The sequence below is a fragment of the Danaus plexippus genome, chromosome 20 (assembly GCF_018135715.1).
Source record: "Danaus plexippus chromosome 20, MEX_DaPlex, whole genome shotgun sequence".
In the NCBI taxonomy this organism is placed as follows: Eukaryota; Metazoa; Arthropoda; class Insecta; order Lepidoptera; family Nymphalidae; genus Danaus; species Danaus plexippus.
This window is the reverse complement of record NC_083550.1, coordinates 4,368,989-4,385,409: the sequence shown is the minus strand read 5'-3', so window position 1 is coordinate 4,385,409 and position 16,421 is coordinate 4,368,989. Positions and strand designations below refer to the sequence as shown.

Sequence of the window (16,421 nt, the reverse complement as noted above, 5' to 3'; positions counted from 1 at the left end):
TGTGTCTTTGTTTTTTTTTTTTACTTAAAAAATGTTACAGTATAATTTTCGAAACAACACAATGGAATCGATGATTTACAACAAAACTTCGATTCGAGTTACTTCAAGTAAAAGTTCATGCATTCGTCTTTAGTAAACTTTTGGGTCATGGTCATATTTTACCGCAACAGAATGTAAGCACTCTGAATCTCAAAAAGTTTGCTTATAAGGTTCCCTGACCGTTTTATTTTATTTGCTGACTTATGACTAAAAAGTAACAAACAACTTTTTTTTTTGTTATTGTTGCGGTTCTATCAGCAATATTTTTTGAGTATTGATTATATAAATCCACATTATATTCGTATCCCAATGTGACCATAGAGCCATAATCTCATACGAATTTTCCGCAACACATTTAAAGCAAATGTGAAAAAAAAAAACGTAAAAATATCCGCGCATCCAACAATATTAAGCAAAAAATTGCCACGGCATAAAATTCGTCAGCATTTTTAAATCCTCTTAGTTAAATCAAATGCAGGTTCTTGGTCACGTACAGTCGCAAATAAGGATAAACGCCGGCCCCATCAACCGTAAAAATCTCTTTTTACAGCCGCGTAACAACGAAACGCTCTCTGCACCAAAACGCCCCACTTAGGGTGATAACCTAGGTCTGCTAACTGTACATTTCATTTATCATCCATTAGCCGGTTGCATGTATGTTAAGCAGTTATTTGAATTTATATACTCCCAGCCTTAATATATGATATTTTTTTTAACAGTCATATACATAAGAACGACATTTATTTAATAAACAAATTATCCATTATCGTAATATACATAAATATGAAGAGCGTAATGAAAACTAAATAACATTTACAAATTACTCAAAGGAGTTAATTTAAAACAACAGAGGAACAAAGAAACACCTCTCACGTGAACTAATGAGGGGAACGTCGTGGAAACAGTCTTTATGAGCTGAATGTATAAACAGTACCCTTAGTAAGACTTCTCCTTGTCTTCACAAACACGGACAGTTAGATAGTCACACTGACACTTCTTCACTTATAAAAGAAACGTAAGCACCTACATATCTAATATCAGATTATTTACCGATGAAAAAACGTTATAACATTCAGTTTTTAGTTGACGATGACAATACGCACTAAGAGTTAAAAGCTCGCGACATACTTTAGAACTGGTTGACACAGAAAGCTACATATGTTAGAAAGGTAAGTTTTATCTTAACTTTTATTAATTTAGTTTAAGCGTTATACAATATTGTCTTTTTCTTATACAATGCATTTTTGTTTTATATTTGTCTCAGATAAATTCTTGTAATAATTAATTATGAAGTCAAAAATGTTTATATATTTTTATTGAACGTTATGAAAGTGCAAAACTAAAAATCATACCAGGTAATATAAATAATACCAGGTAATATAAAGAATACCAGGTATTATACATAATACCAGGAAATATAAATCTATATTATATTTCTTTTATTGTGTCCATTGTATAATATATTTATTCTTTGAATAAACTCCAAACATTTTCATTCGGATATTTCAATGTGTTTAATTGAATGTAAGGAACTTTGATCAAAATATTTTAAAGGTTCACCTGAGCATTGGCGGTGGGTTTCGGAAAGCGAAACAGATTTCCCTTCCTAGAATTTCTCAATTTGTCGCATCTCTGATTTCTAAGTCGATGGTATCGTAGCTATCAGGATTTCCTTTCAAGTCAGTCGACCGCGTGTCCCAGCTTCACGACTTCGACAGCGAGTTCAATATTTCCAATGAACAATGATCCTCTAGCTTAGTATCATATCTTTTTGCAGACAGGAACAAATTACTTTTTTCATACTTTAATTAATATTTGAATTACATTACTTGCTACACTGTTTAGTTATGTTTTTAATACAATAGCTCATATTTTTATTACTATATTGGGCTGATATTTTTAATTAAAATTCAAATAGAGAATATAGTACGACAAAATTTTCTACACGAGCAGGTTTGGAAGCTCTAACCTAAACATAATAGCTTCTATAACATAAATTGTATCCGATTATATCAAAAACTATTACAAAAGAATATATTAATGTTAAAAAGAAATACTCTGAATATTCAACAAAGAGCCGTAATATAAGCTGTAAAATATTTGAAAATATGATTTAAAAATGTTTGATTGATTCCAAGATACAAAGGACTAAGTCAATTTAAAGTTTATCGGAATATTTTACGTTAATTTAAAGATGTATTGTTGCTTTTTCTTAGTAGGCTATTTAAATCATTTTGAAGTGAATTAAATAAAATATATAAATTGGTAGTATATATAGTGGTTTGCTTCGACTTCCCGTAGTTTTATCAAGTGTAGTTCTAGTAATGTTTTGTAATGTTGATGTTATTGAAAAACTCCAAAGGTCATTTAGTTACTTTACTGAAGTTTAGCACTGGGAACTGTGCTAAAGCATTGAAGAAATGTCTAATATTAATTATTATACTCATACGATTCTGATAATAATTTAAAAGAAATTTTCTCCTAGTTGTAACTACTTGAAATTTTCTCCTAGTTGGAGTAATTTTTAAAATCCCTTTCAATATCTATAAAATTACTTTACTATACTCAGTTGATCATAATGTTTTTAAAATTATTTATTGTATATCAGGCCTTTAATACATAAAAATCATCGGGACTGTAAGTGTTAAAGATTAAATTTAAAATAAGTGTTAAAAGCAGCTCAACGAATCCACCGGTGACAGTTTTCACACACCTTGATTAAATTAGTATATTCGTTGATTTTTATATCCTAACAAAATTATCTTTCTAAGTTCTAAAAATATGGCCGAGATAAGGAATTCCTTTCAAATCAGTCAACCGTCCTTTAAGAGTTCTTTACTCATGAAACTATAATATATATTCTATTTGAAGCTTCTATATAAGCCAATGCATTTTTTTTTTTAATATTACCGTGTTACTATTAGAAAAGACCATATTTTGGGAGTAATTTAATGCCTTTGTAATTTAATTTCCATAAATAATTTTCTATTTTAGAGTAAGTTATAAGAAAATAACTAAATCACCAGAATTAAATGTGAGTTCAAAACTCTTACAGCGATGTAAAGAGGAGATAAGTGAGAATGATCATTCGTGATCATGAGATATATTTGCATAAAAGTTATTGAAAAATAATAAAACCGATATTACTTTTATATATGTAGAAATTATGATAATCTTTCCTTTTATTTGATATGTTGCATTACTTTATATTACTTTTTTCACATAACATGTACTGCCATTACTTTTATACTTTTCGTTTCGTCTCACTATACCGACGGTATGCTTTGTAACACTTTAAATAAAACTAATATAAACCACAAATCCTCGCTCGGGAAGACAAGTATATACCGAGGTTAATTCGTGAGGCTATTGAAATTAAAAAACATCCCAATTTCTATAGAGAAGATGGCTGGAATCTATCAAACACCTGGAACCCCCTTCTAAAAAATATAAAATTCCATATCCGTAACTACACCGCAGGACCTCAAGACACCGTAAGCGCATTCTGCCGGCGTCCAAAGCGGTACGCCAGAAAATTAAAAAAATCGATGGCGGTAGGCGATAAATAACAAGACCAACTGACAGACATTCACATCTCGTCTGCCCGTAATCACGGTTGCTGAAAAGTAACCGAAACGTCGGGATTATGTAGTTTTTTAAAATAATAAAATCCGCGTAGTATATCCGAAATATATTAGTTTCATTTAAATGAATAAAACTCGCGAAAATCTTAGATCTCATTATATGTAACACTTTTATTAATGTTGTCTTACAAATGTCAGCTATCACGTCATTTAAAACGCAAAATTATTATGTCAATCAAATCGACTTGGCTTTTGAGAAGTGCAACTTAAGACAAGAAATATCAATATTCCAGTTCGGTTTAATTTATAAAAATCATCCTTATTTATTTTCTATTTAGACAATCGATAACACTACGTTCGTTCAATCGTGTGTGCAAATATTATGCGTCCAATTTGTATTCCTGAAACAAATGTAATATGCGATTTGTGACCAAAATTATAGAACAAAATTCGTGATTAAATTGAAAATACATGAGACAACACGCTGGCGACATCGAGTCTCAATTCAACGATTCTTCTCACAATGCTCTGATTTATGTTACAAATGATTCATTGCCAAGATAAGTGTTAGTAGTTGTCATAAAAATTTATAATAAATTGTCTTCATAGTTCGTAGGATTTATTTGAAATAAAATAATAATTTTGCTTTATGAATAGAAAATGGTAATGACACATAGTTTTAAAATATATATAAATGAGAGAATATAAACAAAATTTTTCGTATATAAAATATTAGTGATGTTTTTATAGGATAAATATATGAGTATAAATATAAATACTTTGAAGGTTACTTTTATTGAGCACAATCATATTTCAGCAGTCATTAGTAGTAATATAATAAATTTGACATTTTTATACACGTCTCTATAAAAAGCCTCCGTGTAGCTGAAGGCGGAGACTATTGATTGCTAAATTCTATAAATCTGGCACACCTCATTAGCTCCAGCCATTTTAACGTGTCCTAGATTTTTATACCTAGCATAAATAAATCAAAATCTCACCTTTTGTTGGTTATTGTGGTTGGGCAAAGAAGTGAAATAAATAAATATTGCTATAGATCGTTCCGATCATCGTTTGTTTGAAGGTGCCAATCTTGCCCTCTTTGTAATAAAATGTTTATGTTATGTTTATTTTTCGCGGAATTCAAAAGAATCTTTCACATTCAGGAAATAATTTTCTTCTCTCACGATATATGTTTTTATTGGAAAAGTACTTTTATTATAAAAGCATAATTTAACTTTGTGAAATCTACGTTACACGTTACAAGCTACAAATAGTTGACAATTATAGGCACATCTTGGTTGGTTCATAACTCAAACATACATAGGTTTATACAATATTTAGTACTTGTTCTTAAATTTGTGAATTTCAGATTAATGATTGTGCTTCTTTCCAGCTCAATTTTTGCTTTAATCAATAAAAACATATCTTGATTTAAACATTAAAAGAAAAAAAAACCAACCGAATAATAAAGGGTTTTGTACGCTTTTTTCATTGTACTAAAAGATAATTTTAAGTCTTGGGACTCAAATTCGAGTTATTTCCTAGGGCGTATCAGTACTAAGGTTAGCTCAATTAGTGGATATTTTACGGTTAATTAAAAAGTTTATTGATACTTGCGTTCGAGTTTTTATCAGATCAGAGAAGTAATTCTTTTTAGCAGCAATATCTACAAGCAAAACCCTTCGCCACCTCGCTTGTCAAGAAACTAAACTTCTCAGCATTCCATGGATTCACCGTTCGGGTGCCGAGTCCAACGCGTTGTAGGGAGAGGAGCTTCAACAATGCCTGCCAATGTTTTAGAGGAATTTAGCTGTTCTACCTCTAGCTCCAACTTCTACCGGGTACAACTTTTCCACGAACCTGTTCCTAGTGAGTTCTTTACTTACTTTAATTAACTCGTAATAGTTATTGAACTTAATGGCATGGTCTTTGGGAATTTTGGTTGCCCAAGGAACCACTTTATATTAATATGTCTGGTCGAATATATGAATATGTCTGGTCTGGAGGCCGACACATAAATATTCTCTGGGATTTATATTGTTTCTCATACGTATCCATCATTACAGTCCAATCCGGAGTCACTTTAAGGATAAAGGCATACGGCTTAACATTTGATTTTATAGCCCTAGGCCCTTCTTCCACAAAACATTCTCATACAGATAAATAAGCATTTCATCTTACTTTAATTAACATGACATAGTCTTCATAACTACGCAGTGAACGTGAGCTTTACACTTAAACGGTAATACTCGTAAGAACAATCGTGAGATAAGTTATCATTGACTTTGGGACCCATTTGAGCTTCATGTACCTGTATATGAATGAATCGGATAATCAAATAAATGAAGGAATAATAAATTCGTAACATATTCCTATGAAATCGAATAACTGATATAGTTTTTTTGCATCAAGGTGTCATAAAATTAATCAAGAACACATAAAAATATAACTTAATATAAAATATATTTTTCTGTTTATGATCTAAGTTTTAAAGTCCGTTCAAGCGTACCTCAAATGTTTGAATAAAATTAAAACAATTTTTCTTCTTTTAAAAACGAGAGCAAATTAAGCTAAAGAGTAATTGCTAATTCTTCTTTGTGATTAAAATAATTATTTGTGTACTTTTAAATGTACGACGCAGAGAAAGCTAACGTAACAATTAGTCTGCTGGTACAATTCTTTTACGTTAGTGAATAAATTAAAGTGGAAATTAAGGAAAGAGGAAATTAGAACAGAGTGTGGGTTAGAATTATTGTGAACACGCTGTTATGTTAAGGTAAAAAATTAAGTTGTTAAAGTCAGTTTACTGTTTAGAACTTTCCTCTGAAACAAGACTTTTTCTAATTTGTTTATTGATATTTTAAAAGTTTTTTTTGGATACTTTTAAGAAAGGCTGTATAAATATTAAGTATAAAGTTACTATTTTAATTTTAAATAAATGAATACACTTGTGGTGATTAGACTGAAAATAGATTTTTTTTCGTACATTGCAGAAACAAATACCTAATGTACTATATAATATAAATAAGACAAAATTAACTTGCCAAATAATTAAATTTAATTAACTATCTAAAAATAGATTATCCTATAATTGAAATTTTCAATGTCTTTAAAGTAACATTGAAAGATAAAAGATTTAAGAAATGACAGACGTCAGCTTTATCATGTAAAAATCAGTTGAACTCTCAAAAAGTTTATAATTGAATCTGAAAAAAATCAAAGTTTGAAACCCATCTTTGTAACGTCAAAGTAAAATATTATATGATTGATTTTTTTACTCTAGTTTTTACTGTAAGTACATAGGACATCGAATACATTTTAATATATAATTATCACTTCAACAAAATTAAAAATTAAAGACTACTCCCGTTCAAAATATTTAAATTATATTTATGTCATAATAAAAGAAAAACATTATAAATGTCAAAGTTTTTGTCTCTCGTTGATATATTTGTGAATAACGATTTTGATGACTGAGAGTTTTGATTGTTTGTGATAAAGTGACAAAGGCTATGTCTCATAGATTATAAAGCGTAGTATAGATCACGCCAAAAAGCAGAATCTGTTAGAATTATTGGATTTAACATTTTTTTTATTAAGAATAATATATAAAAAAAAAAATTATAAACAAACAAACAATATGAGGTGAGTCTTGTTACGTGACGGTGTCATAGTGATAGTTAAATTAGATATTAAAAGAATTACGGTGTAATCGCAGGTCGCGCTAAGCTTCTAAGTAAACTTGTTCATTCTACACGGGTCTGACTCAGCAGTTCCGTGTGAACAGACTTTTTAGTTTTATATTTCTTTTTCGAATATTTTAGAATATTGTGTCACTATTTGTTCACCCTTCGTACAATATAGTCGAACCAATTAATTGTAATTTAGATTTAAAATTAAATTAAGTCATTTAAATTTTGGTTTCATTGCATCCACCGATCGTCGAAATCATAATTGGCGCAGTCGGTAGGATACTCGCGGATAGTTCGTGATAATATCCAACTTCGATACCGTGTTCGCGAGCTACCCGGGTGGCTAAGCACCGTTTTCGAGTATCCGAAACCTATTCGGTTCGAACGGTTCGGGGGAGATCTGAAAATCGATTCCGCAATTGATACCAAAATTCAGATATGCTGTAAGTACTTTGAATCTATCTCAGTCCTTACTTTCCTAGTTCATATCCTTAATTTAGTAAGACTATAACTATTTTATTAATTAATTACTCACATATACCCTATTAGGGTTCAGTAAAAAATTAATTAATTTCTTTTATAGACGTTGTTAATCAATTTTATTTTATTTTCTAATCTTTATTTAATAAAATCGATTTATTTCATAAAGAATATAGTTTTGAATAAACTTACATTTTCACCTGACTTTCAAATCAATTAGTGTGATTTTTATTAAATTTTATGTTCGTTTCTTTCGATTGTTTAAACTTACTTTTTGAATTTTAATTGTGTATTATTTTAAATTGTGTGTGTCATTTTAAGCAACCAAGATTTTTCATCCACTCGAATATCGCAACTCTAGATTAAAGAATAGGTTAGATAAAAATAATAAGTTTAATATAATAGACGAAAATAGAAATTTAAACGTAAAAATGGCTGACATTGACAATATCTACAAATCACTAAGGTTGCTACCCGATTTCGACGGGAACACTCATGTTTTAACCCGTTTCATTAATTTATGCGATCAATTAGTATTGCAATATTTCCAACCGGGTCCTGGAAACGAGTTGTCTAATTTGGCTTTAATAAACGGAATCTTAAATAAAATTTCTGGATCCGCGGCTAGGCTAATTAATTCCAATGGAATTCCAGAAAACTGGCTAGGTATCAGGAGTGCGTTAGTGAACAATTTTGCAGATCACCGTGACGAGACCGCTCTTTATAGTGATCTTTCATTACAAACACAGGGTAATAGCACACCTCAGGAATTTTATGAGAGGTGCCAGAATTTATATAGTACCATTATGACATATATCTCTTTACATGAATCTGTCCCAACTACCATAGAAGCTAAACGAGATTTATATAAAAAGCTTACTCTTCAAGCATACTTGCGAGGTTTAAAAGACCCCTTAGGTTGTAGGATCCGCTGTATGCGACCGGAGTCTATTGAAAAGGCTCTTCAATTTGTTCAAGACGAACTTAATACTCTGTATTTACAACAAAGAAATGAAGGTGGTTCTAGGAAAGATCTTCATCAAACTCATTTGAAATCTAATGCAATCCATTTACCGCCTAACAATTTCGTACCATTTAGTATGCCCTTCAGGCACCAGAACATGCCTGGTCCATCAAGGTCATTCGCATCACCAAATAACCAAGGATGGCGTCCGAGCCAACCACAACAGATGCAACCACCCCGTGGCCCCTCTCGAACTCAACAAGTAATGCGCGCTCTGCCTCAGAATTATAATCCGCAAAGTAATCTTTTTAGATTGCCTAATAGTCCTCAGCAACCCCAACAACCATTTAAACCACGTCCGATGAGTGGTGTGAGTCACTTTATACCTAGGAATTTACCCCCTACAGGGCATGATTGGCGTAAATTTGGCAATCCACCTCCTAGTAATTATTTCAAAACCCGTGAGTTAAATTTCAATGAATTTGACGATGATTATTACTATAATGAGTATGAATATTATCCCGATTATGATCAGTATTACTATGATTATGATCAATATAATGAACATTATGAGCCATATTATACCTCCGAAGAACCCTCTGCAGTATATAACGTAGATGAACCCATTTCCACCTGTAAGGATAGTAAAGATGAAAATTTTCAGGAAGTCTTAAAACCAGAAAAGCCAAAATAGAGCTCAATTTCCTCATACAGAGGCAATTAGGTTATATTCAAATTTCAGAACCTCCACTTAAGTTGTTAATAGACACAGGCGCAAACCAGTCATTTATTAGTCCGGAATCCGTTGAAAAATACTTTAATCATATACCCTTTAATTATCAACCAGTTGAGGTCACTAATGTACACGCCACTAGTACAAATAATTATTCCATTACTTTACCATATTTTCCTGAATTTAAAGAGCAAGGCGACATGACACTATTCATATATAAATTCCATAATTACTTCGACGGACTTCTAGGTTTAGATTTATTGAGTGCGTTTGATTGTAATATTGATCTTAAAAACAGAATTCTAAAAACCCGCAGTACACATATTCCTATACACATGTATGACTCTAAAAACGTTAATCTTTATGTAGAGATTATCCCCGCTAATTCTTCTAAACTAGTTAGATTACCTATTAATACGCAGGATGGTGATGTAATAGTGGAAAATCAATGTATTTGTAATTGTATAATTCCTGAATGTCTAACTAAAGTAGTTAATAACCGCGCTTGGGTAGAAATAACTAACCCTTCATCTAATGATATCGTATTTTCCATGGACCGACCTGTAGAAGCTTCGCTTTTTAATTTTGAATGTACTAATACTGAGATTTTATCAGACCGCATAAAAAAAGTTTTATCTCGTCTCCGAACAGATCATATGAACGCAGAAGAACGCGCTAACCTGATTAATCTTTGTGCCAGCTACGCGGACGTGTTTTATCTTGAGGGTGAACCTTTAACCTTCACCAACAAAATAAAACATAAAATAAAAACTACTGATGAAATCCCCGTACATACTAAAAGCTATAGATATCCGCATGTTCATAGACAGGAAGTTAGAGATCAAATCAAAAAGATGCTCGAGCAGAATATTATCCGACCATCGGAGTCTGCTTGGAGCTCTCCTATATGGATAGTACCGAAAAAGGCTGATGCATCCAATAAAATCAAATGGCGTCTCGTCGTTGATTTTCGAAAGGTAAACGAGAAAACAGTTGATGATAAGTACCCAATTCCGAATATAACAGATGTATTAGATAAACTTGGAAAATGTCAATACTTCACAACCCTGGATTTAGCTAGTGGTTTCTATCAAGTAGAGATGGACCCCGCGGATGTTGAGAAAACCGCATTCAATGTTGATAATGGTCATTACGAATTTTTGAGAATGCCAATGGGTTTAAAAAACTCTCCATCCACATTCCAACGTGTGATGGACAATGTCCTTAAAGATCTTCAAAATCAGGTTTGCCTCGTTTACCTAGATGACATAATAGTCTTTAGTACATCATTGCAAGAGCACGTAATTAACCTTGAGAAGGTATTTAAAAAATTGAGAGAGTCTAATTTCAAAATCCAGATGGATAAATCTGAGTTTTTGAAATTGGAAACTGAATTTTTAGGTCATATAATAGGTAGAGATGGTGTTAAACCAAATCCTAACAAAATCCAGGCTATTCAAAATTATCCCCTTCCTAAAACTACAACCGAAATCAAACGTTTTCTCGGATTACTAGGCTATTACAGAAAATTCATACCTAACTTTGCACGTGTGACTAAACCTCTAACTAATTGTCTTAAAAAGGGAAACAAAATAACATTAGATCAAAATTACAAAAATTGTTTCGAGCACTGTAAAACTCTTCTTACAAATGATCCGATCCTACAATATCCTGATTTTAGTAAAGACTTTATACTGACAACAGATGCGTCTAACGTAGCCATAGGTGCCGTTCTATCTCAGGGTAATATAGGAACAGATAAACCCATAGCATATGCATCCCGTACACTTAATGACAGTGAGACTAACTATAGTACCATTGAAAAGGAGCTTTTAGCTATAGTTTGGGCTACAAAGTATTTTAGACCATATTTATTTGGGCGGAAGTTTAAAATCATTACTGATCATAGGCCTTTACAGTGGGTTATGAACTTGAAAGAACCCAACTCTCGATTAACCAGATGGCGTCTCAAACTTAGCGAATACGATTTTTCAGTTACATACAAACAAGGAAAAAATAATACCAATGCAGATGCCCTCTCCCGTATTGAACTTAATAATGAGGAACTTTCATCTATCATTGTAAATCCATCTACTTCAGATGACTCTAGAACTTTAACAGCCCCAGATGTTGATGAAAATTCATCAACTGCTACGGCTCATACTAGTGCTGAAAATCCCATACTCGAAATACCTATATCCGATTACCCATTGAATAAGTTCACAAAACAAATAGTTTTCAATATAGTTGGAGATATCAAGGGTAGACCAAGTGTAACAAAACCTTTAGATGCTTATACTAGAATTAACTTACAGGTTTCACAATCAAATTTAGAAGAAGATGTTGTAAATGCAATAAAAGAGCATGTCCTTCCAAAAATTAACACTGGCTTACTCATAAATCCAGCTTTGGCTATGTACCAAATAATACCTATTATTCAAAATAACTTCAAAAATTCTGCTATGCGGTTATTTGTAGTAAAAAGGGAAGTAGAAAATGTAAGAGAGTATCTCCAGCAACAAGACATCATTCATAAATACCACATTGGGAAAACTAATCATCGAGGCATCAATGAATGCTACCTTTCTCTCTCTCACAGATATTTTTGGCCTAAGATGAAAGAGCATATATCAAAATTTATAAACGAATGCATAATATGTGGTCAAGCAAAATATGACCGCAACCCTATCAGGCAGCCATTTCAAGTTTTAACACCTGCCACAAGGCCATTTGAATTAGTACATTTAGATCTCTTGACTATACAGAGTGAAAAATTCTTAACTATTGTAGATGCATTTTCAAAATTTGGTCAGGCTTATCATTTGAGAGATGGAACTGCAGTTAGCGTCTTACAGGGTTTACTTAACTTCTGCACTAACCATGGCGTACCGATTACTATTGTTACAGATAATGGAACTGAATTTACTAATCAGCTTATGGCAGAATTTGTTAAATTTCATAAAATTCACCATCATAGGGTTGCTCCACATACACCGAATGAAAATGGAATTGTGGAAAGATTCCATTCTACTATACTAGAACATTTACGTATTCTTAAATTGAGTCAAAAATCAGATTCAGTAAATAATATTATGCCTTACGCGATTTTAGCTTATAACAGTAGTATTCATAGTTTTACTAAGTGTAAACCTCTAGATCTTGTTACAGGACATTTCGATCCTCGTGATCCTTTTAATATAGACATTTCCGCACACTTGTTACAACAATACATGATTGATCATAAAGCTAAAATGACTATAGTATATAACACGGTTCACGAGATAGGTATCAACGAACGGACTAATATAATGGCAGGACATAATAAGGATCGCGAGCCTGAAGTTACCTATTCACCTGATCAACCCGTTTTCATTAAAAACCCAGTTGCCTCGCGTCAAAAGTTGGCTCCGCGTTACACACGTGACGAGGTGACAGCTAATCTCTCAATTCACATTTACACTAAACGAAAACAAGGCCTTATTTCCAAGTCTAGATTAAAAAGAGTACCTAAAAGTGCACAATTGTTGCAGGAAACTCCTGGTACTTCATCTCTTCCTCATACCAGCCCTAACGCAAGAGATAAAACTTGAGAGTTTGGGAAATGGACCCGGAATTTTACCATTCAAACTAGGTTTAGCTAAGATTATATCTCACTATCATTCTTTCATACAACACATAGACCTTCATGAGATACGCAGTACAATCGAATCTGTGAAAACCCAGCTAGATAGTTTTAGCCCTCAATTACATAATAGAACCAACTCATTATATCAACCTCACATGAATTACTTGGAAAATAAGCTTTATAATGTTTTAAATCAATTAAAGTCCTTTGAGACAGATCGTGTAAAGAGAGGCCTCATAAATGGACTCGGGTCAGTGATCAAAAGTATAACGGGAAATCTCGATTACACGGACGCTCAGCATTATGATGAAGCTATAAAATCCCTTCAGGCCAGTGAAAACAAATTAGTCACTGAATTCAATAGTCATGTCAGTCTCTCTAAAGAATGGTCCTCACAGTATTCAAAAATTATAAGTAATATAATAGAAAATCAGAGTCATTTGCAAACCCTTATTAATGAAATAAGTGAAAGCATTATTACGAGTGATAACGACTTAATTAAGTATGCACATTTAGCTCAGATACTTTTAATTATAACTGATAATGTAGATTCCGTTACCCAAGAGCTATATAAACTTCAAAACGTACTAGGTTTTATTAAACTGTCCACCGTGCATCATGCGGTCTTGAATTTAGAAACTATGAATTCAATGATAAGTAATGTTAGTAACCTATATGGCAGGCAGAAGGTGTTAGATTTAGATATTAGGGATTACTTTGATATAATTAAGATAGGTTCTTGTTACGTAGGAAATAAAATAGTTATAGTTTATAAAATCCCCATAGTTTTGCCTTATACTTATGATATGTATAAACTATCTATTATACCTAACCTTAATCAAGAAATCCTTATTCCACCGTTCCCTTACCTAACCTTGTATGAGAAAGATTTCATGTACATAGAGGCAGAATGCCCTAAGTCCAGTAAGTGGTATCTTTGCGAGGATAATCGCCATCTTCAAAGCCAGGAATCCAATGATTGTATCCAGCATCTCATCTTAACTCAGCAACGTGGTTCGTCGTGCAACCCTATCACCGTATCATTGAAGAAGGCAGCTTTTGAGAAACTCGACGATCTACACTACAGCATCAGTTTCCCAGCTCCGACTAAAACTCATTTATCCTGTGGACAAGATTCTTATCGCACACTACACGGCAGCTATCTCGTTACAATTCCTCAAGCATGTTATATTGAAACACCGCAGTTTACATTAACAAACGTCAATAACCGGCTAAAAGGACAAGCGGTGAGAATAATGGACCTGCCCAGCTACAACGTCACTCCAGCCTCAGCATCTAAAATTAAACTGAACTCTATCGATTTGAAGCGTCTTCATGAAATAAACACCAAGGTCGGCTTACAACCTTTGGTCTAGGGTCAGACCAGAACCGAAATTATACACTATATCACACCACTATCCCTCTCTACGTGGTACTGATGAGTGTAGGCACACTAGCCACCGCTCTATTATATCGCAAGTATTTCTACAAGCGGACATTACATTCCGGAGACAACTCTGAAGACAACCAATTGGAATTGCAAGCAGTTTATACCATTCCAACACCAACCAGAAGGGTCGATCTCAATCAACCCCAGCTCAATTCACAACTAACGTTGCCCATACTCGCTGATCTTCAGGAGGGAGGTGTTACGTGACGGTGTCATAGTGATAGTTAAATTAGATATTAAAAGAATTACGGTGTAATCGCAGGTCGCGCTAAGCTTCTAAGTAAACTTGTTCATTCTACACGGGTCTGACTCAGCAGTTCCGTGTGAACAGACTTTTTAGTTTTATATTTCTTTTTCGAATATTTTAGAATATTGTGTCACTATTTGTTCACCCTTCGTACAATATAGTCGAACCAATTAATTGTAATTTAGATTTAAAATTAAATTAAGTCATTTAAATTTTGGTTTCATTGCATCCACCGACCGTCGAAATCATAATTGTCTAGTAAATAAGAAACATTGTTGTGAATAATTTTAGTTGACATTTTTTTTTACACCATAGCAGTTACTTTAATGGACTAATAAGCCAAACGTTCTTTTATAACCCTTATAAGGCACGCACTACATTACGAATTAATTTACAAACATATATTAAATCTTAATGAAACATATAAGTTCGTTTCTATTACATTCTGTTAATGGTATTTTGATAAAGAATTAAGATTTTGACAAACTATTTAAAACACAAATGTTACTAGATCGATTTATCCGCTCTGACAACGTAATGCCACGATATTGTTACAACTTCACGGATATCACAAAGTTTGATGGAAGTTTAATACGTTTGACGGGAATATAATACGGTTTTGAATCTCTGATCTTCATTGTATTATACACAAGAATATAAAAACAATGTTGTTAGTTATTTTAAATACTATAGATTTATGTTTGTATAATTTTATTAACTTATTTAGATTCTTTTAAGAAAATACAATAGAAAAGTATTGTATGTTTCATTTTTAAATATTTTTATTTAATTTTTGTATTTTTATGTAAAAAATATATTAATTGAAACCCCATTAAAATTATCCTTTTCAACAGTTTAGAAAAATGAAATGAAATTTGCTCGTAGCGAGAAAGAAAGTATATATTTTTTTTTGTCAGTCTTTAATATACCAATATAAAAAATGCAAGTAATTTAAAACCATAAACCTTTATATATTATATAATTATGTGAAAGAAAAACGCTGTCGGGATGTATGTATTTTCCTAAATTAATGCTAGCGCTCACGCCGAGTGTGAGTTTCATACTTATGTACGCAGATTTAAACGCTAGGGACCAATCATGGGATTCGTTATCTTTCACCAAGGGAGATATTTCGTAACGAGAATTGATACATTCCTATAAATTGTAAATTGCTCTAACAAAGGTAACGATTCGTTATTACTTCTCTATACCTACTTAAAAAGGACTTACCGATTAGTTCATACATATATAGGTTATTGCTAATAGAGTAAAAGTCATATTTCTAATGTTTGTCGTAAACAAAGCATACCTTTATAGTAATTAATACATCAATACAGTTCAGTTCAGTTCAGTTCAATTGTTTGTACAAAATTGTATTATTTTAGAGATTAACAACTTCGGTAAAATACTCAGGGAGTTAGCCAAAGAAATGATTTATTTTAAAGCTTCCGCTATCAGTAGAAAATCTAATGACAATGATCTTTTTCTTTTATAAGAAAACATTTGCTGTAAAATATTTTATTTTATAAAACAGCAACATATAAAAAATCAAGTTTATTTGGACTTTTTCTCATTTTCACATTTAAATTGCTTGCTTGATTAAA

At 32.2% G+C, this 16,421-nt stretch overlaps 1 protein-coding gene across 1 annotated transcript; it reads left to right on the top strand.

The window, feature by feature from the left end:
- The first annotated feature begins 7,573 nt into the window (after window positions 1-7,573).
- LOC133319454 (uncharacterized) lies at window positions 7,574-14,496 on the top strand. Its single transcript, XM_061523927.1, has 2 exons — window positions 7,574-7,761; window positions 13,026-14,496. The coding sequence occupies exons 1-2, from the start codon at window positions 7,757-7,759 to the stop codon at window positions 14,494-14,496; spliced, it is 1,476 nt and encodes a 491-aa protein (XP_061379911.1). The 5' UTR covers window positions 7,574-7,756.
- Window positions 14,497-16,421: the final 1,925 nt, after the last annotated feature.